The following is a 24785-nucleotide window of genomic DNA, read 5'->3' as shown; positions in this document are numbered from 1 at the left end:
TTAAAAAACATAAAGTAACGATACAATAGGCAACAACCAACCCATACTATTTATTAGATTAATTATTAATTATTTTTTTTTGGTAGAGATTAACTATGAAGTTGCTTGTCTCTTTTGTTATTTTATTAAAGATAATTCCATCATTGGCTTGTGTGTAACACAATTCTATGCTCTTTGTTTTAAGTTATTCTCTCTTTTTATTTTTTTGTTTAATTACGTTAGTGAGGAAACTAGTGAAAGGACCATGAGAACCAAAGTATAAATTCTCATAAGTGCGATAAACTTTTCTTTTTTTTACTTTTCGGTTTGTAGAGTATTAAAAATATTGTTTATCCTTTAATTATATTTTTCTAGTGGGTGCTTTAAGATCAATTTCAGTTCCACTTTATGGAAAAGTAGTGACATAAGTTTATATGACATATAATATAATCACTTGTTAATTTTGCTCAACCGATCTTTACACTTTGATAAATGGAAAATATATATTAGATGAATTTTCTGGTGGAGGTTTGTTATCATTTATCTAATCTAAAGGTTAGGCCGGACGTGCTGGATAAGAAAATATCTATAAATGGAAATATATGTATCAGGCTTGAATTATTGGGGAAAAGATATACAATATACTCATGAATATGATTAAGATAATAGACCAAACTAAACCTAACTATGCCCAATAATTGTCTAGAAAATTACTTAAATCTGCATCACTATAGCATATAATCATATATTCTATTCTTTCTAGTTTTGGCGCTTTCTCTACGATGGGATGAATAAATTGTGTTTAAACAATTTGCAAATTCTTGAGTAGATTGTTAAAATGATGCCATGCACTGTTTGGATAAACTTTAGTTCCTTCTCATGGAATTTATTAAATTTGGTCTAGTAAGTAGTAAGTGATTGAAATGAAAAAGAGAAACCTTATTGTTCCTCATTTGTAGATTATATTTTTTAGAAAGTGTTTTTTTTAAAAAAAATAAATCAATTTCTAACAAAATTGACTAGACAATATATAAAAACTTCATTAATCTAGTTTCATTCAGAAAGATTGTAAATAGAAAATATTATAAGAGTTTAAGGGGTAATGAGAAGGGGAGCCTTGGAGTAATTGGTAAAGTTGCTGCCATGTGACCAGGAGGTCACGGGTTCAAGCCTTGGAAACAGCCTCTGGCAGAAATGCAAGGTAAGGCTGCTTACAACAGACCCTTGTGGTCGGGCCCTTCCCCGGACCCTGCGCATAGCGGGAGCTTAAGTGCACCGGGCTGCCCTTTAAGGGGTAATGAAAGTCAACATACATCTGACCTAATTTGTAGAATAAGAAAAGTATTTTGACTGTACAATATGACCTACAATATATAACTTAACAGTAGCCCGACATTTAAACACTTCAAATATATTTATTTAAACATTTTGTAAGAAATTATCTTAAACATTTTTAATATAAAATAAATGGCTATTGGAAACACCCGTTCAAGAAGGTTTTGTGTACTTTAATAGTTGTATTTTACGCCTTCAAAAAGGAATTATAATTAGATAGATTTTCCTAACAATTTACTTTTCTGCTTCACCCTTAAATATATATATGCACTGTGTTCTCGAGTAGGTTCAAGATTTTTGTTGAACTTTCGTTTATTTTTGTAAATCTTGAAAAAATATTGAACTTTCTTTCAATTTATGCAAATTTTAACAAACAAAGTTACTTGATATCGATTTTCTTCCGTTGCAACACTTTACTAGAGCCGTGTTCTCTTTGGGATAGCATAATTACATAAGGAGGTTTAACAGTAAAGTTTTACATTGAAAAAGGAATTTCCGGAATTAAGTTTACTATCGAGAAAAGAAACTTGTATTATAGCATTTGATTATTTGCAAGTAGACTTCAGCGTTGAATATCAACAAATCATTTAACCGTTCATTACCTTCCGGCCAGCTAAATTAGTAGCTTAAACCAATTTCCATGTGATTAATGTTATGCCCATGTAAGCAATCACGAGTACCTACTTTAATTTTATTTTAAACTTTAAACAAACAAATTACACTTGAACAAATTAGGATTGTCGTTTTTTAAGGAATAATACTGACAAAAGATATGCTAGTCCACTAGAACTTTCTCAAGAGTATAGTTAAGCAATTGCACATGTGAAGTTCTTTATTCTTAATCTCACTGTCGCTCAGCCTTCAAAGTATAATTAGTGATTCTTAATCATAATTAACTAAAGATCCATATCTGTTGGTGACGTGAGCTAGTCTTTTTCCACAATAAAGTAAAGAGCACCGATTTCAAAATTCAGACCAATTAAGGGCCTCTCATTTAATTAATTAGATAATTAATTTGTAAAGAGAAGTGGCATGTAACGTGTACAGCCTGTCGCTGGAGACTAATGGCCTCCAAATCAAAAGTCGTAACATCCAGTTAATCCGTACTTAAGTGATTGCTGTACTTTGATTTGGTTTAATTAATTAGATGTTGCCCTATCTTTTTTTTTTCACTTCTTTTTTACAACTATAAGCATGTGATTAGCAATACAAGCATATCATGGAGCATAATCTGCATAAAAATTATTAGGGTAAACTACTTTATTCCCTTAAAATCTGATTGCATGTTAGGTTAGGCCATGGTATTTACCGTGTACTAAGTACGTATAAGTTAAGAAACAGTAGTCTTAGATCATGTGGACAGCCATAATCACAAGATTCCACGTGCTTTTATTTACTAGACGTAAATGTCAAAGAGTCCGCTGGAGTTGGCTGACTAAAAGTATATAGTATAGACTTAGTATCTGATAATTATCGTGCTGGAAATCACTTTTAGACGCTGGACTTAATGAAATTGATTAAATAAAATTGTTTTAACTGATAAAATTAAAACACTCTTCAAGACCAAAAAAAAGTTATATTACTACTAATAAAGAATGACAAGGTTAGACGTTTTCTACATAGCAGGACGGCACACGAACTCAAATAGTGAATGAGAAATGATAAATAAATTAACGATGAATTCATTTGGGATCTAACACACATAAAAACAAAAAAAATTGGAAATTTAACCTCTGAATAACATAAAAAGGTTACAGTATATTGATTTGTCTGGATAATTTATCCATCACTTTTAAATTTTTGAATTTTCTGTATGTCATACAATTATCTGAAGAGTTGCGTTAGCAGTACTGTTGTAAATGGGCTAGCTGAGATCCACTGTAATTATAGATAGTTTTTCCAATTGGGCTCATAATACTAGAACGAAGAAAGATGGCCCAGGGATCAGGGTGATCTCTTTTAACATTACCGCCAAATCGCCGTTGCAAATTTTAACTATGCAATGTCATCATATAGGTATTCGCCCCAATATTACTGGTGGTATCTTTTATATTATATGTATGGAGGTTCTCCTCATGATGAGCTAGCTTAAATTTTCCATTCTCAGCTGGGTGATTAATTTGTTTGACCAGAGATGAAGTATTGTCTGAAAAATAGATTTATCAATAAGCCATATGACACCTGAATCATAAAAAGAGTTACAAGAAATGCAAATCCACGCCAGGGGTTGTTGTGTAACAACGTTTTTTGTTCAGAATATATATATATACTGAACAAATTATCAAGAAGTTCGGTTGACAGCTTACAACAACCATATTATAGAAAGTTAAATAAATTGGATGTGCATGCATCCATATCATACAACATTTACTTCGACGATCGAGCTAGTTGCTTCATTAATCCTTGTGTTTATTCCGTCCATATACAGTGATAATGGGCTGGAAAAAAAATTGCAACTATAATTGGAAAAGTAAATAACGCTATACTTATTGCAAATATATATATGGAGTCCACGCATCATGAAGATTGATAGAAGAGTCCATCAAGCAATCATGTTACACTGTCCAAACGCAAGCGCACCATCCTTCTCAGTTTATTATTTAGGAAATAAATTATATATACCATACCAAGAGATGGCAGTCAATATTGGGTTTTCTCTGCTCTTAAAAGCCCATTGGGCTGGAGACCCATTTCCCTAGATACTGGACTGAATGTTGGGTCATCCAATAAGAAATATGAAAATTTTACTTAAATCTCATATTGATTCTTCCCAATTACACTTTATCCCTACTATTTTAAAAATTATCTGAAATCCCATCTTTTTGGTACTTTCGGATACATCACGTACATCCTGAAAGTGATGTATCCGATCGATACATCACGTAAAGTGATGTATCGGACATCCTGATACATCACGTATGTGATGTATCTCGGATCAATACATTGCGTAAATGATGTATCCGACTTTTCGATACATCACGTAAAGTGTTGTATCATACCGATACATCACGTACAGTGATGTATCATATAATAAGAGAGTAGAATTTTTTGTACTTTTTTTGAATGGTAGAAAATTTTAGAGAATATGATAAGTTGTGTATTTAAGTAATTTTTCCAAAATAATATATTGTCTAGTCCAAAATGGCTCAATTGAAGAAAATAAGACTATGTTTTTTGGTTTTTTTTTCTTCAAATTGTCAATTTAATTTGTGAAGAGTTTAAATAAACAAATAATATATGGATTTGTAATTTGAAAAAATAATAAATTGTTACAAAATTTAAATTATATATACTGACAGTTTAAATATTATCACATTATCATAAACTTTCTATGATATATGTGGATTCAAGTCTCACTGTCCTCTTCTGAAGAAATCTATACCACCTAACAAATTCAAGAACCAAGTTTTTGAACTAGTAACACGAAAGTGAACAGTAAAAATAAGACACTAAATTAATTGTGGAAAACTTCCTTTCTCAAGAGAAGAAAAATCACAACCTACACCTCGTAGAATTTTCACCAAACTTCACCAACTTTCAAAAAGTAGTTTTAGATTACAACTCAATAATCAAATAACTAACTCAAACTCCTAACTCTAACAATTAACTATAATCGCAACTCCAACTCTCCAAGAAGTCAAATTCACTTCTTGTTACAAGCCTCACTTTCTACCTTAGAAAATTATAACTCAATAATATTCCTAAGTATAGTCAAACACATGAATTTACTTTCAGAAAGAAAATCTAATTATAGTTCTTGTTTCTTCAATATTTTGCTCTTGGAACAACGCCTTGCTTTTGATTGAGAGATTCAATTTCAGATTTGGAAAGCTGCTCTGCCTCTTGCTTGACAGAAAACTCTCGATGTCAGATTACAAAAAGCTACTGCAATTAATGCAGTAGCTTCTCTTTTATCGTGTGTGCAAAAAGAAACTTGATTAAGTCTTATTTGGAAAACTATTTGTCCACTTAATTCTTTTCCTTTTAGGAGTCCTCATTATAAGAGTCCTTATTATACCATTTTCCTTGTTTGTTGTTGTTGAATTTTTATTTCCTTTTTGTTGTAGCCCTTTGTGTTTTAATTTTTATGTCCTGCAACATGTATGAACCTGATTCACCTTTGTCATTATCAAAACCTAGAACATTGTTGGGTCGTCATTTTCCCCTTTTTAATGATGACAAATTAACAATCTGTACCTGTACCTGTTGTCAACCCAAAAAACAACAACACCTACCCCTTTTGACATCTCAAAAAGGAAACAAGTAAGACAGTAACATGACATAGACAAATACAAGATCAAGGTTAGAAGGGACCAACAACCCAAGACTAAAATAGACCAAGGAAAATATCAAATTTACTGATATTAGCCATCCAAAACATTTCATAACAAGGATAAATATATGACAACCAGTTTGTTGAACAAGACAGTAAAGCACACATATTTCACAATATATACAATATGTCCAAAAACAAGAATTAGCTACTGAGCACCCTGCACAGTCAGAATAAAAATAAATTGAGGAACCGGGTATGACACTAAAAAGAGGGAGGCTTGGTTGGTGAAGATATCGAAGCAGAAGTGAAGAGGATTTGAGAGATGAGTTGGAGCAGACTATCCATACGAGTATTATTATCCAATTACTGCTGAATCATCTTCTCCTTCAAGGAAACCACCTCAGCCTGTGACTCCGTTACGTCCTTTCTCAAGGCATCATTATCCACCTTCAAACCAGTATTTTGATCCTTCACCAGATTAAGTTTAGCCATTAGTTGGGCAACTGTACCTACAACTCGAGAAGCAGATACGCGAGGCTGATGCACTATAGGCATGCAATCACACTCAGACAGAGTATTACGATCAATCATATCCTTTTGAGTTATCACCCTTCCTTTTTGCAAAGGCATACCAAACACAGCGAAAACCAAGATAAAAAGATTTCCAACTGCCAACTGATGAGGACAAAGTTTAGGGTCAGACACCCTTTTCATATGACGAATAATCAGAATAGACCAGTTGATTGTTCCTCCTGATCAAGGACATGGCAATACCCATATCTCGAAAAGTATCCTCATACCTGCTTTCACCCCTTGGAACCACTCCCTTGTGAACAACTTCATAGAGCAACTTATGGAAAGGCTGCATTTCCCCTTTGAGTACCTTTCTGGGGCGATTTGTAACATGCCCATGTGTGAATTTGACAGTGAGAAGACAACCGTCATCCTTTTTTCAAAGATACTCAGACAGGCCAGTGGTGAGAACCTTCAAATTTTCACCTAAGCAAATGTGATCAAACTCAAACTCTATTCCTTTTACTATAGAAGTAACAACATTATCCTCAAGGACAGTGAGATTCGTGTAAAATTCAACCACCTTATTTTTGTGGATCACTAGGGTAGTATCTAAAAATAGATATGCCCAACCCTGAGCAGTCAATTTATGGAGCAATATTTGAACAAAGGGAAACTCCCTAACCTCTAAGTCGATAACCCTCCCATATAGAACAGCCTTTAAGGCAAAATACAAACCCTTACCCATAGCTAATAATTTAACAAGATTTTTATTTATCTTAGTGAGGATGGGGGCAGTGTCGGAGAGTACAAAATTATCGACATCGTCAGTACTAGATGCAGATTGAACTGGTAAGGAGGGGGGTTCAAATGGAGACTTACCCTTAGTCTGAGCCCTCTTTTAACTAGATTTAACAGCCTGTGATTCTTCCGCCATTCTTTTAATACGCGTGAATGGAGTGCATGGTCCAACTTGCTTGACTAAAATATTCTTTCTGGGTCGTTTAAAGAGATTTTGGTGAAGATGGATAATGGGAATGTCATCACTAGAGACCAAGGGTTCTTGGGCCAAGGGCGGAAACGAAGAAGGGGCGCTAAGTCTTGGAGACGGAAGGGGAGGACAGCAGTAGGGTTTGGTGACAAGTAAGGAAATATAGATAGTTTGAAAGGGTGAGAGGGTGAAGGACGAAATTGAGATAGATGGAGGAGGTATAGTGATAGTAAAGGAGTCTGATAGGGTAGAAGGTGCCGCCTGCGAAATTTGATGAGGAGAGCCTTGGAGAGATACAACCCTAGACGGGGGAGATAATATGTGTATGTCAAGGAAGGTTTCGCTGGCCTAGCTGCCATTGGCGAAGAATGTACTATAGGCGAGACGGGGAGAGATTCCCTCCGAGATGCGACCACCGGAGAAATGGGGAGCGGAGGGGGAAAGGATAGAGTCTTATGCATAGGAGATGGGGAACGTTCCCCCTGAGATAATATAATATTGTCATCGTCGAGATTAGGTATAGTGTGTGAAAAAATATTGGAGATGAAGATGGAGATGGAGAGATGAAGAAGGGTGTAGGGTATGTAGAAGGAGTGACAGTTAAGGTGATTGGAGTGATAGAAGTGATTAAGGGGGCTGATAACGGATGTGATAAGGGTATGACGGTTTGAGTTTCAAAAAAGACAAACATTAGAGAGGAAAACACAATCTTCACCCCGCCAAAAACAAAAAAAAAGATGAAGAATAGAAAGGAACCAGGTTCTAATTTTATTTTTTTTGAGTAAATTAAATGTGAGGGTACTAGTCATAGCATTATTCTCATAAATGCATATTGTGAGTATGAGTGCTAACCTTGTAACTGGCCTATGCTTGTAGAGACTAAAGGTAATATCAGCAGATCCCAGTATTTTTAATACCATTCAATCTTGAATGTATACCTATTATATTGCAATATGTGATCTTAGTGAGAGTCTTTGACAATGAAGAGGCGATCTTTACTAATTTACATTTTAAGATAAAGGGAGAATGTGAAGGAACTCTTATTGGTAGATTAGGCCCAATGCCAAATGGTTTTTCTCGAATTAATCTTGTCCTAGTGCCTTGGTGAAGATGTCAGCAACTTGTTCCTCAATTTTGCAGAAGGTCATAGTAATATTCCCTTTTTCAACATTATCCCAAAGAAAATGATGACACACATCAATGTGCTTAGTTCGCTTATAATGAACCGGGTTCTTAGCCATGTTAACTGGACTCGTGTTGTCACACATAATAGGTATTCAACCTACCTTAATGCCACAGTCCAAGAGTTATTGCTTGATCCATAGAATCTGGGCACATCATGAAGCCGTAGCCATATATTCGACTTCAGCGGTGGACAAAGCAATCGAATTTTGCTTGCGTGTCTTCCAAAAGACTAAGTATGATCCAAGAAAGTGAGACATCCCTAGAGTGTTTTTCCTATCCATGAGATATTCAGCATAATCTGTATCAACAAAACCAATTAGATCAAAAGACTCACTTATAGGGTACCAGAGGACCAGGTTCAGAGTTCCTTTGAGATAAGGAAGAATTTGTTTGACAGTCTTCATGTATGATTCCTTTGGCCATGATTGAAAACGCGCACATAGTCCAACACTGAACATTATGTCTAGTCTACTAGTTGTGAGGTATACTAGGGATCCACTTATGGCTCTGTATTTTGTGTCACCGGCTGGGGAACCACTTACATTCTTGTCAAGTTTAGTGGTGGTGGCAATAGGTGTATCATGTACTTTAGCATCATGCATGTCAAATTTCTTTAGTAGTTCTTTGATGTACTTTTATTGATGAATCAATGTTCCTAATGATGCCTGATGGATTTCGACTCCCATAGGTGCATCTGTTCCTCCAAAAGTGATGCCGTCAATATATACTTGCACAATTAAGACATAAGGGCTATTTTTCATGAAAAACAATATATTGTCGATCTTGCTTCTTGTATATCCATGTGTAAGAAAAAATATGGACATCCTATCATACCATGCACGTGATGCCTGCTTGAGGCCATAAAGTATTTTGTCCAGTCTGTATACGTGGTTAGGATATTCATGGTTTTCAAAACCTAGTGGCTGACAAACATACACTTCCTCTTGTAGATATCTATTTAAGAAGGCACTTTTTATATCCATCTGATATAATTTGAAATTCATGTGTGCTGCAAATACAATCAACATTCGGATAGCTTCTATTTGGGCTACTGGAGCGAATGTCTCATCATAGTCTATCTCCTCCTCTTGATTGTAGCCCTGAACCACAAGCTTAGCCTTGTTTCTTATGATAGTTTCTTGATCATCGAGTTTGTTCCTGAATACCCATCTTGTTTCTATCACTACTTGATCTTAAGGTCTGGGAATCAAGCTCCATACTTACTTCGCTCAAATTGATTTAACTCCTCCTGCATGACAATGATTCAATCCGCATCTAGGAGTGCTTCTTTAATGTTCTTGTGTTCTATGACATATAAATATACCGAGAAGGAACACAAGTTCTGTAGTTTGGATCTAGTTTGAATTCCTGAGTCAAGAGGAGTGAACAAGTTCTGTAAGGGATGTGAGCTTTTGTGTTTCCAGTTGTTTGTCTGACTGCTTTCTCCTGAGACTGAATGAGGAGGATCAGGTTCAGCAGAGACACGGTTCATAGCTGGAGAAGTATTTTCTGTTAGCTCATTTGGTTTACAGTTTTGGCATGGAGCTCCTCCATTATTATTTGAAGGTTTAGTGTCCTCATAGTCAGCATCATCAACATCTCCTTGTAGAAGGATAGTCATATCTATCTCATCACAGTTGTTCTGCACATCTTTCTCAATCAAGTGATTAGTTTCGTCAAATATAACATGTGCACTTTCTTCAACACGATTAGTTCTTTTATTGAGAACTTTATAGGCTTTGCTTTGAGAAGAGTAATTGAGAAAAAATTCCTCCTCACTTTTGACATTGAATTTTTCTAGAGCATCCTTGCCATTGTTGTGTACATAACATACGCAGCCAAAGGCCCTGAGGTGCGCTAAGTTTGGTTTTCTGTCTTTTAGTAATTCATATGGCGTTTTATTGATAATAGACCTATTCAAACATCTATAAATCAAGTAACATGCAATGTTTACAGCTTCTTCCCAATACCCCTTAGGAAGACCATTGGCAATCAACATAGTTCTTGCCATGTCTTCAAAGGATCTATTTTCTACTACACCATTTTGTTGTGGTGTTCGTGATACATAAAAATTATGATCTATCCCATTTTTCGCACAGAATTCAAGAAACTTGAAGTTTTTGAACTCTGTTCCATGATCAGATTTGATGCTCATTAATTCACAGTTTAATTTCTTTTGAATCAGTTTCACAAAAATTTCAAATACATCATATGTCTCATCTTTTGAGCTTAAGAGCAGAGTCCGTGTAAATCTAGTGTAATCATCAATGATAACAAACACATACATCTTGCCTCCACAACTTTGAACTCTCATTGGTCCACATAAATCCATGTGCAACAGTGCTAGAGGTTTTGTTGTGTTTACCATACCTTTTGATTTAAATGATGATCTCACATATTTTCCTTGTGCACACGGTCCACATACTTAATTTTCATTGAATCATTCCATTGACAGTCCTCATACTAGTTCTTTTGAGATCAGTTTGTTTATTGTTAAGAAGTTTGCATGCCCCAGTCTCTTGTGCCATAAGAATGAATTATCATCAATTGCAGTTAAACTTTTTAGTATAGGTATTTCTAGACCCATAATGTCAATTTTGTAGATATTTTTATGCCTTTTTCCTATAAGGACCAATTTTTTTGATTTTGTACTAGTTACTCTGCCCGCAGTAGATGTAATCCCATTGACAGTCCTCATACTAGTTCTTTTGAGATCAGTTTGTTTATTGTTAAGAAGTTTGCATGCCCCAGTCTCTTGTGCCATAAGAATGAATTATCATCAACTGCACTTAAACTTTTTAGCATAGGTATTTCTAGACTCATAATGTCAATTTTGTAGATATTTTTATGCCTTTTTCCTATAAGGACCAATTTTTTTTGATTTTGTACTAGTTACTCTGCCCACAGTAGATGTAAAAAGTATAGTATTTTCTTTGTCGCACATTTGTGACACACTGAGAAGATTATGTTTTAATCCTTCGACATAGTACACATTGTCTATTGTTTGAGAATATGAATGTCCAACTTCGCCAATTTCCATGATTTCGCCTTTCTTTCTGTTTCAAAAGGCTAAGCTTCCGCCATGGAAGCCATTCAGTAAAAGGAAGTTATATTTTTTTCCCGTCATGTTTCTTGAACAAGCACTATCCAAGTACCACTGCTTATGTCATTCTCTTTCTTGTTCCTTCATAATCAATCAGAGATTAATTTTGGACACCCAAATTTACTTGAGTTCCTGTTTGTGAGTAAAAGGATGAATTAAGTTTTTCTTAATCCATTTGGGTAGGTACTTATGTTTGTGAACTAGTTCCCTGATTCCTGTTCTATAAAATATTTTTCTCACATATGTTAGATTGTTTTTAATAGCTATATTTCCTTTTTTACACAAATGAGTTTGATGACTATTTTGTTCACAATGAGTACATGGCATATCATAACAATTTTCATCAGATTTTATAGAATTATTCTTGAAACCTATTCCATGTTTAGTTGAGGATTGACTTCTTTGAACATCATCAACCATTGTAGATGACTTAGTCCATCTCATATTGATCTCCAATTTCCTTTTAGTTTTTTCGAGTTCTTCAAACAGTGCCTCATTCTTTTTAGTTAAAAACCGTAACTCATTGTTTAACCTTTTTATAGTTTCATCTAGAGCAAGGTGTGCATTGGTTTGTACTTCTTTTCCTTTCCTAGAGGAGTTCATTCGATTAATTTTTTCTAAAAGAATGTTGTTTAAGGCTTCTAAAGTCTCATTCTCTATTCTCAAGGCTGAATATTCATCAAACATCTATTTTTTTGCAGCACATATTGCATGATATGCATCGATGAGGAAACCATATAGAAATTTTAGTTTCCTTTTGGAATAAAGATGAAGATTTTCTTTGATTTGATGAATTCTTACCTTAGACTGCTTGTTGTCTTCTTCATTTTCTTCTAAATCTGTCCCAACCATCAAAGCTAGGATTGTGTCTTTTGATTGGTAATGGTTCTCTTCATTTTCTGACTCTGCAATTGCCATTACTGCTAGGAAGTCGTACTCTCATTTCTCCTTTCATTGTCAGTAATGACTGATTTTCAGCTTCAGTCTCATCAGACTCATCTCTAGAAAAAAATTTCATTGCTGCAAAAGCTTTCTTCAAAGTCATGTCAGACTCTTGATTGGTCATTCTTCAATTTATAGGAATGTATTGATCACTCCTGACTTCGTTGGTTCTTTCAGGATTATTCCTTTTGTACTTCATGGCCCATAGTGGGCAGAATTTGATAAAGTGATCTGGACTTCTGCACTTGTGTCATAGTTTCTCTCTCAAGTCTTTGTTAGTAGTTCTTTGAGATTGTCTTCTTTGACTTGTTTCCCCTTTTCTCAGCATTCTTTGAAACTTTTTCGTCATTAATGTTGTATTCTCTTCTTTAAAATCATCTTTCATAGTGGCTTTAAGAACCAGGTTCTTCTCTTTCCTTTTGTCTCTGATTTCTTTCTCTTGATTCTTCTTAGTTTCACAGGTCAAAAAATTTCCAATGAGTTTGTCCATCATCATATTGTTAAGATCGCGTGCTTCAGTGATCGCTTCTAATTTGCTTTCCTATGATTCAGGAAGAATACTTAGGAGTTTTCTGATACATTTTTCGAATGGAATTCTAGAGAGTAGATTTTATTGATTATGGCATTGAATCTGGTATGAATGTCTTGAATTGTTTCTCTATCCTTCATTCTGAACAGTTCATACTATCGATTCAGATTATTGATCTTGAATTTCTTGACTTGATTTGTTCCCTTGCGGGCAGTTTGTAAGGTATCCCATATTTTCTTTACATCCTAACAGACAGATATTCTGTTATATTCATCTGGACCTATTCCACAAATTAAAATCTTCTTAACCCTTGTGTTATTTTGAATTACCAATTTGTATTCCGTATTCCACTCATTTTTGTCTTTTGGTACCTGCGTTGTTCAATCTGTTCCAATCTTCATAGGAATAGTAGGTCCGTCTAGGATAACATTCCATAGATCTGGACTATCTCATATCAGATGATTCATCATCATGTTTTCCACCATTCGTAGTATTTTCATTGAATAGTGGTGGCCTTGTCTGTGATTGTCTTTCTTGTGCAGTGGGTGGTGCAGCCATTGATCCTTTTCAAATTTGAATCTTTGAGTGAAAAGACCTGATCTGATACCAATTGAATAAATCTATACCACCTAGCAAATTCAAGAACCAGGCTCTTGAACTAGTAACACGAAAGTGAACAGTAAAGACAGGACATAAAATTTATTGTAGAAAACTTCCTTGCTCAAGGGAATAAAAACCACAACCTACACCTCGTAGGATTTTTATCAAACTTCACTAACTTTCAAAGAACAGTTTTAGACTACAACTCAATAATTAAAAAACTAACTCAAACTCCTAACTATGACGATTAACTATAATCGCAACTCCAACTCTCCAAGAAATCAAACCCACTTCTTGTTACAAGCCTCACTTTCTACCTTAGAAAATTATAACTCAATAATATTCCTAAGTAGAGTTCAAACACATGAATTTATTTTCAGAAAGAAAACCTAATTCTAGTTCTTCTTTCTTCAATGTTTTGTTGTTGGAACGACGTTGCAATTAATGTCGTAGCTTTCCTTTAATAGTGTGTGCAAAAATAAACCTCATTGAGTCCTATTTGGAAAACTATTTGTTCACCTAATTCTTTTTCTTCTTGGAGTCCTCATTATAAGAGTCCTTTCCTTATTATATCGCTTTCTTTGTTTGTTGCTGTTGACTTTTTATTTTCTTTTTGCTATAGCCCTTTATTTTTTAATTTTTATATCGTGCAACATGTATGAACCTAATTCATTTTTGTCATTATCAAAATCCAGACATTGTTGGGTCATCATCTTCCTTTTCACTAATGTAATAAAAAAATTGGAATTAAACCACTCAAAACAAAAAGCACATTGGAACATGAACTCATGTTTGTTAGTATCAGTTATAACTACATCCACGGGCCGGGCTTCTATATTTTTATGGAAAAATATCAGGACGTTAAATTATATTGTATCCGAAATCGAATTTAATGTATCAGAACATTGAGTGATGTATTTAAAATTGAACATAATGTATCAGAATATTAAATAATGTATCCGTAATTTTTAAATTTTCAAAAAAAATTTATAATTTTTAAAAATAATAATAATAAAATTTAACTATTTTTTAACACTATAAAATTTATATAAAATTATCATATTTTATCCAACAAATCATCCAAACTGTACATTCTTATCGTATGAAGGGCCCAAAGGAAAATGAAGCTTTATCCTTATTTTTCAGTAACACTAACAATACCGACATCACTGGGATTATGAGTCATAGCTGTGCTGCCTCTCTTACTATGCCACGTTTACGGCCATTATGAGAGATTACGCAGCGTGTTGAAACGTTGGTACGTACAAAATGAATCTTCCCAAATCTCCTCTTCCTTGGATGTAGCACTTAATTTGCGAAGTGTCCATTAATTACTTTACTTCTTTTTTTCAGTCAAAAAAAAATCTTTATGAACAGTACTCAATAATACACTTGGCTTCCAGTCTCTGCACTGAAATGTCACCTTTCCAGTGCCATAAGTTTCAATGTTTAGGTTTTAGTTAAATATCTCCTCATCCAATCCTTAATTATGCCGACGTTCTCACACTTGTCTCCAACCTCCTGCTGCCACGATCCGCTAAATCCTCAACTCCATTACTTGCTTAACACCTATTATGTCTTCCTACTTTTACTTTCCCTATATAAATCCCCGCAATTCCATCACACAAACAATACTCTGCAATAGCCAATAAGCAATAGTTTTTTTTATTTTCCCCTTGAGTGTTTTTGAATTTTGATCAGAGAGAAAAAAAGAGATGGCACAATACGGTAGCCAAGACAGAATGCGCAAGACTGATGAATATGGAAATCCTGTCCAAGAAAGTGGAGCCCATGGAACACACCAAGGTGCCGGTATTGGAGGCATGCAGCAGGGTACTGGTGGTATGGGGGGCATGCAGGCCGGTACTGGTGGTATGGGTGGAGAATATGGAACTCAAGGCACCGGTACCGGTATGGGTACTGGTGGAACCCATGGAACTCAAGGAAGAGGTGCGGGTATGGGTATAGGTACTGGTACCCATCACCAGGAGGGACAAACCGGTATGGGTATGGGTACTGGTGGAACCCATGGAACTCAAGGAATAGGTGCGCGTACCGGTATGGGTACTGGTACCCATCACCAGGAGGGACAACAGCAGCTTCGTCGATCCGACAGCTCTAGCTCTGTAAGTTTCCGACAGTATTTGATTGAACACATTATTATTTTAAATAAAAACGAGCGATATTATAACATGTTACATATACGCGTAAAACTTATATATAAAATTATATATTTCATCATGACATTCTTATGGCATGCTACCAACTTTATGTTACTAATGTAATTTTGTTTAGTTGCTTTATAAATTAAGCCTTCTAATTAGCATGATTTTGTTTAATTAATTTTCAGTCGGAGGATGATGGGCAAGGTGGGAGGAGAAAGAAGGGTATGAAGGAGAAGATAATGAAGAAGATGCCAGGAGGACATGGCCAGCAGGAAGGTGAATATGGCGGTCAACATGGACAAACAGCAGGTTATGGTACTACTGAAGGAACTGGAGAGAAGAAGGGAATGATGGGCAAAATCAAGGACAAGATCCCTGGGATGCATTGAACACCTTTATTTTCATAATTTCCAGCTTAATAAATAAGTGTTATGGGCGTTATCATTATGTTGTGTGTTTACTGTTATGAGTCGTGTGTGTATGTTGGCGTCCATGCCCTGTCCTTTCTGTATATTTTAAGAAGAAAAGTAAGTTTACTGTGGTGTATTAAGGATTGCTTCCATGCCTGGAATGCAATGACGTTCATATGCATCATGTTTGTGTTGTGGTGTTCCACGTTTAATGACGTTTCGGAAATAATATATGCGTTTAAGTCGTTATGTTCTGTATTTCTTTTTGAGTTTATGTTTTGAGCTTTAATGGAGTAAAATATATTATTACTATTCCCTCGGTTTCATATTTCTTTTTAGGATAGTTTCTAAAAACATTACTATCTTTCTATAATTTAGAAATAACTTTGCTATACTTGTCTTTCTATCCTTAACCACCACGTTCTTATTGAAGTCGAAACTAAAGAAGAGGGCTAAATGGGTCTCTTGCACTATATGCCCCTCTGTTTCAAACAAAAGTTGATTGCTTGGGTTTTTCTGATTTGATATGCGCAAAAAAAAAAGGCTTTAGAATTTTTTGATTCTAAATTAAAGATTATTGAATGTATCTATAACTTGAAGTTAATGAATTTTTGAAAAAAGAAAAAATATAATCTTTTAAAAATAAATTAAAAGAAAAAATAAAATAAAATAATTGAAATAGGACTTAAAAATTTGTTTTATTAAGGCTATTATATTGTACTTTATTTTTCTTTTCTTTTTGTCTTGCCCTCCTTTTTTGTACTTCATTTAGTTTAAATAAGGCCACGTGTTGTTCACATTTTATGCCGACAACAAACTACAATAAATTGATTACTTTATAATAAATATAATTATATTTTATTTACATAAAAATAATTAAAATTATAGATAATATACGATGATTATATAATATAATTTATCAAAAGTGATAGAAAGTATACATTAATTATATAATATAGATTATTTATATATGAGTTATATATTGAATATATATTATGATAACATTTAAAAAGTGATTGTACATGAAATATATATTTGATTATACATATTTATACAGTGAATAATTATTTTTTTGATAATTATTTTATCGAATGATTATGTGACGTAATTATCTCAAAACTAAAACAGAAATTCGATTATCCATATTAATTGCGATGAATATAGAAAATGATTTCTTATTGCCACATAAAAATAAAAATAAGGAGCTAATGTTGTAATTGCTAAAATTATTTCTCCCGAGTCTATTTATTTGGACCTTGGGCTATACAAATTCTCATTATTGAACATGGCCCGACAATGGTCTGTTTTATACTCATTAATAAAATATTAAAATTTAATTGAAAAAAAAAACAAAGAGAAGGCAATTTATTGGGTTATATCAGGAAATCTTGGTATTTTTCTACTTAGGATCAGTCAAATCAATGTTTAAACGACTAGGAATACATTTTTGTCATCGAGAGACTTGTCCAAAAAGGACCAAAACATTGGAATTAGGCCTTGGTTTGACTGCTGGGCCAGCTCCATTTGTATATCACGGGACCCAAAATTTCAAGAGTATTTATAGGCCCAAGTCCATCAAGCCTAACACAAAAGTCCAATGGATTACTCACCTGAGAGAACATTTCTCTCTCTCCTAGAATCTAGTGGACCCGAGCTTTCCAATGACAATTCTTATGTTTCTAAAGAACTTGATAAATAAGCATATGTCACCCTATTAGTTATCTTCCATCAACCTGTTTGTATTGGTTCGTATTGCCTTTTTTGAAGTTAGACTTGATACCATAAGTTTTACTAATTCTTTGCGCCAAATGATTAGACTTGATACCCTAAGTTTTACTAATTCTTTGCGCCAAATGATTTAATTTTGCATGTATGAACTTTATATAGGTATTATTTGCTAAGCTTTGATGAGATTTATTTGGTAAGACAGGTCTTAACGATAGGAAATGAGATTGTCTGGTGATATTGACCGCAATCAATGGCGTATCCATCATTTTTCATTTTTCATAAGCAAGTTGGGGTGTACATGAACCGGTTTGGTTCAATTTTTTTACAAATCAAACTAAACTATTTGTGTCGGATTATTAAATTTATAAATCAAATCAAACCAATAAAAATCGTGTTTTCGATATCAATTTTTTTCGGGTTTTTCCGAGTTTTTCGAGTTTTTTCGGATTTCTCGGATTTTTCATATTATCTAATAAAAAGCACATAACAGTGCTTCTTAAAAAGAGTTCTAGTACAAAATATCAACATATAAGATAGAGGCAGAACACTGTTTGAAGTTTTAACTTTATAGTATAACTTTATAAGATGACTTTTTTTTTTGTATATTATTTAGATGAGTTTTTCAAGTTCAAATCTAAATGTAAGAAAGAAAACAAAAACTATGAATTTTTTTTAAAAAATATTTATAAATTATATTTTAATAAATATTTTTATGTATAACATAATTTAAATAGTATATTTATAATCGGATCGATTTTGATTCGATTTGACTTTTTTTTAGTTAAAACCAAACTAATCCTATAATGGTCGGTTTTTTTTTTTCAAACACCAAACTAAGTCAAATCAAACTACTAGTTAAATATTTTTTTCAATTTGATTTGATTTATCGATTTGTCCTGTAAAGTCCTATAAGGGAGTAATGAGCAAACTAACTGAAAGTATAGTTGGGTTAGTCTAAACACGCAACCCTCAGGAGAATCTGGAGCGCCTAACCACTAGGCTAGTACATAGCTCTTTTTATAACCAATGCCGTCCTTTTAATATTTCTACCTTTTATTTTTGTTTATATACATATATTGAGTAATAAAATATTTAATGAAGCAGGTAACATACTCGGGCCGACGTAATTAAATCCGCCACGGTTTCTGATGGAGCCCCCTCTATAACTTTGTTACTTTGCAGTGTCTTAACTTCCTGCGTACGTATTAGTCCACTGCGTCGAGGAGCAGAATTTGACCGAAAATGCCTAATTTTATCTCAAAGCCGATAGAGCAAAAACGTGTCAGTCTGTAATGCAGCCACATTCATGTCGGCTGTTTGATTCATGTAACACCTGTGAAGCTGTGCCATGCGCACCTCCATTCTTCCACACCCACCCTCATCTTTATTTTGTTTTTCCATGATTCCATCCCTATATGTATCCCGTTTTCGCACTCAAATTTTATAACCATTTTACACTTGATCAATACTCTCAACAAATAGAATTGTGAGTTCAGCTCATAGTTCAGACAAAAAAAATCATGTCGCACTATGAGAACCAATATAGTGCAGGGCAGGCTGTGCAGACGGACGAATACGGCAACCCAGTCCAGCAGACTGGAGGGACCATGGGAGACTATGGAACCACCGGACCCGGCTATGGAACTCAGGCTGGCCACACCACTGGCGTACTTGGTGGGGAACAACGTCAGCATGGATACGGCAGGCCCATCCGCCAAACTGACGAATATGGCAACCAAGTCCAGCAGACTGGAGGGACCATGGGAGACTATGGAACCACCGGAACCGGCTATGGAACTCAGGCTGGCCACACCACTGGCGTACTTGGTGGGGAACAACGTCAGCATGGCAGGCCCATCCGCCAAACTGACGAATATGGCAACCCAGTCCAGCAGACTGGAGGGACCATGGGAGACTATGGAACCACCGGAACCGGCTATGGAACTCAGGCTGGCCACACCACTGGCGTACTTGGTGGGGAACAACGTCAGCATGGCAGGCCCATCCGCCAAACTGACGAATATGGCAACCCAGTCCAGCAGACTGGAGGGACCATGGGAGACTATGGAACCACCGGAACCGGCTATGGAACTCAGGCTGGCCACACCACTGGCGTACTTGGTGGGGAACAACGTCAGCATGGTACTCTCGGTGCCATGCTTCACCGTTCTGGCAGCTCTAGCTCCAGCAGCTCTGTATGTTATTTTTTGTTTTCTTTTATCTATGTATATGTATGTAAACTCTTAATAACGTTTAACGTGTGTTTTTTGCTGTTGCAGTCTGAGGATGATGGACACAGCGGTAGAAGGAAGAAGAAAGGGATAAAGGACAGGGTTAAGGAGAAATTACCAAGAGGACGCAGGGACGACCAAGCCCATTCAACTGCAACAACTACGACTACTGGTTATGGCATGGAAGGCACTCATGAGAAGAAGGGAATTATGGAGAAGATTAAGGAGAAGCTTCCAGGCCATCATGGCCCTGGCCACAACTAGGAATTCAAGCTGTGGCGAAAGAATAAATCCTTTTAAATGTACACATGTAAAATGTTGGCTAAATACTTGTATTTTCTAGTTCGTCCTTGCTGTGTCTTGAAGCGTGGCCTTTTATGTGAATAATAAAGCCATGCTAGCCTCTTTCTTTTGAGTACTAGTGGAAGTATAATCACACATGTAATAAATCTTTTCAAGTACGTTGTATCATGTCCTTTTCCTAGTACGTGTTGCGTTATGAATGTATTTAATTAAGTTCATATGGGCAACATCTGCTTTCTTGCCAGGGTATCTGTGATTAAATCAACAAGGATTGGATTATGTGGAAGATGAATGGGGTTTGAAAAATGACAACAGATATCACAGGGCAGTGATGGAAGAGATTATTAGTGATATCTCTTTAATCCGTGATGTAACTAATTGGGGGTAAAACCAGAGATGAGGAAACATATATGCGAGAGAGAACCAATACTTGGGTACTGTTATAAATAACATCCAACTCCTTTTTCGGGGAAGTTATACACGATTATAAGAGTGAAAATTGGACTCACCAAAGTGGAAGTAATATTGAAAGGTCCAACTGAATGCTTGCCCTTTGCAAGTATGAACTTGCTTCAAATTCTAGCCTACTTAAAGATGCCTGAACTTGTTTTATAACGAGATCAAATGAATGCCCCTGCTTCCTGCGTTGCGAGTAGCCTTCCCTGGTTCCCATTAATAGCATATACTCTGCCAACGTAGTTTCCGATCGTACACAAGCCCACATGGCATCAAAGTTGACTCATGCGTGCACTCAGATAGAATTCCAATTTCAAGATCCAATCTTTTCCCCCGAGAGTCGGGGCTCGTCAACCAAACAGGCTGGAGAATACGTGAGTACAATGGAAGTTGATCGATACTGACATTTCATCTGCCTGACAAACTGATTTTGAAACAAAAACTTCAGTCCAATAGTAAACCAGAGTCTATCTTCTGAACCCACACAGAACCAACTTCAGAATTGCCTTTTTTTCAGTATGTTGCAGCAACAAGCTTCCCGCTGAACTTTGGCCAACAAGTTGTAGTAAGCAAAATGCCTGTAATGTACCAGGTCTTGCCAGGTTATGATATCTTCATGTTTAGAACCCAAAGATGCCTTGAGAAACATTTCCCTCTCCCCGCAAGCGGCGGAGAATGGACCTTCACATTAACAGGGGAACGACACCACAAAGATGTAAGAAGTCGGAAAATGCAAGTGTGAGAAAGGCAGCTTTTCGAAAACATGTAAAATCATTACACTCTATAAGTCACACTGAAACTACGAAAAAAGGAATGAGTGTTACTGTTGTCAAAAGCTTTGCAAGAATGCCTGAAGGTCCAAGCTTGTTGCAAGGTCCCATCCCCTGGGCCATCTTACCAGGTGAGGATATAGAGAAGTATGGGTCTTATTTTTAACATGACTGGCCTTCCTATGTATTATATGAGTACTTCCGGAGATAGCTGTCTTTCTAAACAGCTGTTCCATATTCTCTCAAATCTGAGAATTAGAATGTTAATGAGTTTTGATTATTCCAGACGCATTGAAACCAAATTTCACACCCCTAGTGCAGCACGTAACCTTTATGTAATTTGCAAGCAATAACCATTGAGTTCCACAAAGTTTCTGCTGTTCAATCAAAAATATAACCCTCACGTAAACCTAGAGATGTCATCAATTTCCACTAAATATTGTATAACTCAAAAGTAAGATGCTAACATGAGAGTTGCAAGTATGTACCAGGTCCTTATCAAAAAATAGTTGTATGTACCAGGTGACTGCAATTTTAAACTGTTACTGAATGTTTAAAATTATATACATGCAGTGTAATTACCTGTAATATAATTTGGCACCTGGGATCATACACAATTCTGGAACTCAGATTTTCCCTTGAATGAATTATGATATCCTTCGGTTGAACGAGAAGTCCAATTCCTCACAACTGTGGCACTTGTGACCGAGTAATGGTCCTTTCCAAAGGAAAAAGATTCTTCAAACTAACATAGACTGGGATTAGAGAGATCTAACAGTTCTTTTATCAATTACCAAAAGTTACCACAAGAGCATACACCATTGCGAAAATGGTGAAATCTCTTGTTATCCCTGACAATAATCTCCCTGCCAGTGATTTGAGATGCACCGCACATAAATGAGTGGCAATCTTCACAGATTCTTAGATTTTTCATGATCCTGATGGTAGACCCAGCAGAATCAGTAATGAGCAGCCCATATGCCAAAGCCAGCTTCTCACTATGTGTGAGAAGTATTCGCCTTTTATGTTCCTCATTCAGATCATAAGGCACAGAGCTTAAGTTTGGCTCGTAGCCATGTGACTTGAGCCTATCAATAAAATCCTCAAGTGCTTCCTTGATCTCTTTCGAGTTTGGGTGGGTCATATCACCAGCATAAAACTCATGAATCACTCCCTCTTTGCCTTCAATCCAGCTGCGTGAAGGGTCCTTTCTCAGCAGTTTTTGTTTTATTGATTTCCTTATACCTAAAACATCTTCCCACCTTCCAGCTGAAGCATATGTATTGGCAAGCAAGACATAGTTACCAATGCTATCAGGTTCAAGCTCAAATAAACGGCTAGCAGCAACTTCTGCAATATCAGGATTACCATGAATCCGACAAGCTCCCAGCAGGGCTCCCCAGACACCACTATTAGGCTCCATTGGCATAGCTTTGATAAGCTCAAGAGCTTCTTCTAGTTGCCCAGCCCTTCCAAAAAGATCAATCATGCAAGCATAGTGTTCTACTGATGGTTCAACACCATAATGTTTCTCCATTATATCAAACAGGTGTCGACCCCGTTCTACCAAACCTGAATGAGTACAAGCCATGAGAACACCAATGAATGTCACCTTATTCGGCTTTACCTCAGTTTTCACCATTTCTTCAAATAAATCTAGTGCAACATTCGCGCATCCATGCATTGCAAAACCCATAATCATCGAACTATATGAGAACACATTCTTTTCCTTCATCTTCACAAAAACCATGTAAGCTTCCTCTACATTCCCACACTTGGAGTACATATCAATCAATGCAGACCCCACCATAACATGATTGGCAGGTCCAAAACCATATCCCTCAGCAACATCACGAACCCAATTTGCATACTTAGCAGCCCCCAACTGTGCACAAGCTGAAATAACCCCAACTAATGTCAACTCATCAGTCTCCACACCTCCAGACTGCATCCTATGGAAGAACTCCAATGCCTCCCTTGGTTTAGCATTCTGTGCAAAACCTGACACCATAGCCGTCCATGCAACCAAATCTTTCACGGGCAATCTCTCAAACAGCTCAGCAGCTGCCGCCATATCTCCAGCCTTTGAATATGCAACAATTAACGAAGTCCACGAAACCACATCCCTCTCAGACATTTCATCGAACACCTTTCGACCACAATCCAACCAGCCACATTTAACATACATATCAATCGATATATTATGAACAAACAAATCTTTACAGAACCCACCAAGCTTTATGCTCTGACAATGAATCTGCCTACCTAAGTTCAACTCAAGCTCATCGCTACAACCCTTGAGCAAAGCGGTCAAAGTAAAAGAAACAGGCGATATACTTTCCCTTCTCATAGCATTATACAGACGCACTGCCTCTTTCAATGGTCCTTGAATTGAATAACCCCGAATTAAAGCGGTCCATAGAAAAGGGTTGCGGTATTCCACTTGATGAAATACAAGACGGGGATAGGGGTCCATTGAGACATTGATTTTTGTGAGCATACGGAGTAGCTTTGCGAGAACATAGCAGCATTGGTCAAGACCTCTGCGAATAACGTGAGCATGCACTTGTTTGATCTGATATAGGCTGCTACAGTTGTCAAGAAGTGAAACTAGATGAGATTCTAAGAGTTTTGTCTCTTGAAGCCGGGAAAATGGGACGAAGGGCGGCAAAGCTTCTGGGTTTCCGAGCTCGTAGCTTCTGGGAATAGGAATAGGGTTCCTGGATGCGATCAGCTTCCGAGCAAGTGAAACCATTACATGCAAGGCTAAGTTCTAGAGTTTAGACTAAATGAAACCAGAAGGACTATGGAGAGCTAACTTCTCTTACATATCTCAGTTCCAATTAAATTTGGAGGGAATTATTGAATTCATAATGAATCTAAACTTTTTACAGTTGTTAACAAAGAGATGTTAGACACTACAGAATGATTTTTTTGATTGATTAACCAACAAGAAGTTGTGAACTGCATTTTATTTCATTGTAGATTTGGATGAGTCAATAAGCAGACCATTAGCTTAACCCAAATTCTACCAAATCTGTTCATTTGATACCTCTAATTCATCTTTCAAAGTTATACTTTGGCATATTTTGCAACACTTTAACTTAGGTCACTCAGTTCAAGGAACTCGTGATATGAGGGAGCAAATCCCGGCAATTTAAAAAGATGGCGGACCATCTGATTATGAGATCTCCCCGTATAATTAATTGAGATGCATCTAAAATGACCCAAAACATCAATTTGAAGTGTATATTTGTGCTCGTGAGTGC

General features: G+C 36.0%; 4 protein-coding genes across 4 annotated transcripts; 2 read left to right on the top strand and 2 right to left on the bottom strand.

The window, feature by feature from the left end:
- Positions 1 to 8431: 8431 nt before the first annotated feature.
- LOC129872716 (uncharacterized mitochondrial protein AtMg00810-like) lies at positions 8432 to 8881 on the bottom strand. Its single transcript, XM_055947636.1, has one exon. The coding sequence runs from the start codon at positions 8879 to 8881 to the stop codon at positions 8432 to 8434; it is 450 nt and encodes a 149-aa protein (XP_055803611.1).
- A 5917-nt stretch (positions 8882 to 14798) lies between these two features.
- On the top strand, positions 14799 to 16340 carry LOC129875271 (abscisic acid and environmental stress-inducible protein TAS14-like). The gene is made up of 2 exons (XM_055950723.1): positions 14799 to 15579; positions 15804 to 16340. Exons 1-2 carry the CDS (start codon positions 15169 to 15171, stop codon positions 16005 to 16007), a joined length of 615 nt encoding a protein of 204 aa, XP_055806698.1. The 5' UTR covers positions 14799 to 15168; the 3' UTR covers positions 16008 to 16340.
- Positions 16341 to 18983: 2643 nt separating this feature from the next.
- Positions 18984 to 20474, top strand: LOC129873835 (late embryogenesis abundant protein-like). Its single transcript, XM_055949025.1, has 2 exons — positions 18984 to 19951; positions 20036 to 20474. Exons 1-2 carry the CDS (start codon positions 19277 to 19279, stop codon positions 20249 to 20251), a joined length of 891 nt encoding a protein of 296 aa, XP_055805000.1. The 5' UTR covers positions 18984 to 19276; the 3' UTR covers positions 20252 to 20474.
- Positions 20475 to 21340: 866 nt separating this feature from the next.
- Positions 21341 to 24398, bottom strand: LOC129873834 (pentatricopeptide repeat-containing protein At5g44230). Its single transcript, XM_055949024.1, has 2 exons — positions 22099 to 24398; positions 21341 to 21427 (listed from the first exon to the last, which is right to left on the bottom strand). Exon 1 carries the CDS (start codon positions 24269 to 24271, stop codon positions 22307 to 22309), a length of 1965 nt encoding a protein of 654 aa, XP_055804999.1. The 5' UTR covers positions 24272 to 24398; the 3' UTR covers positions 21341 to 21427; positions 22099 to 22306.
- Positions 24399 to 24785: the final 387 nt, after the last annotated feature.

This window comes from Solanum dulcamara, chromosome 11, assembly GCF_947179165.1.
Source record: "Solanum dulcamara chromosome 11, daSolDulc1.2, whole genome shotgun sequence".
Classification (NCBI taxonomy): Eukaryota; Viridiplantae; Streptophyta; class Magnoliopsida; order Solanales; family Solanaceae; genus Solanum; species Solanum dulcamara.
This window is presented reverse-complemented; position numbering and strand designations above follow the sequence as displayed.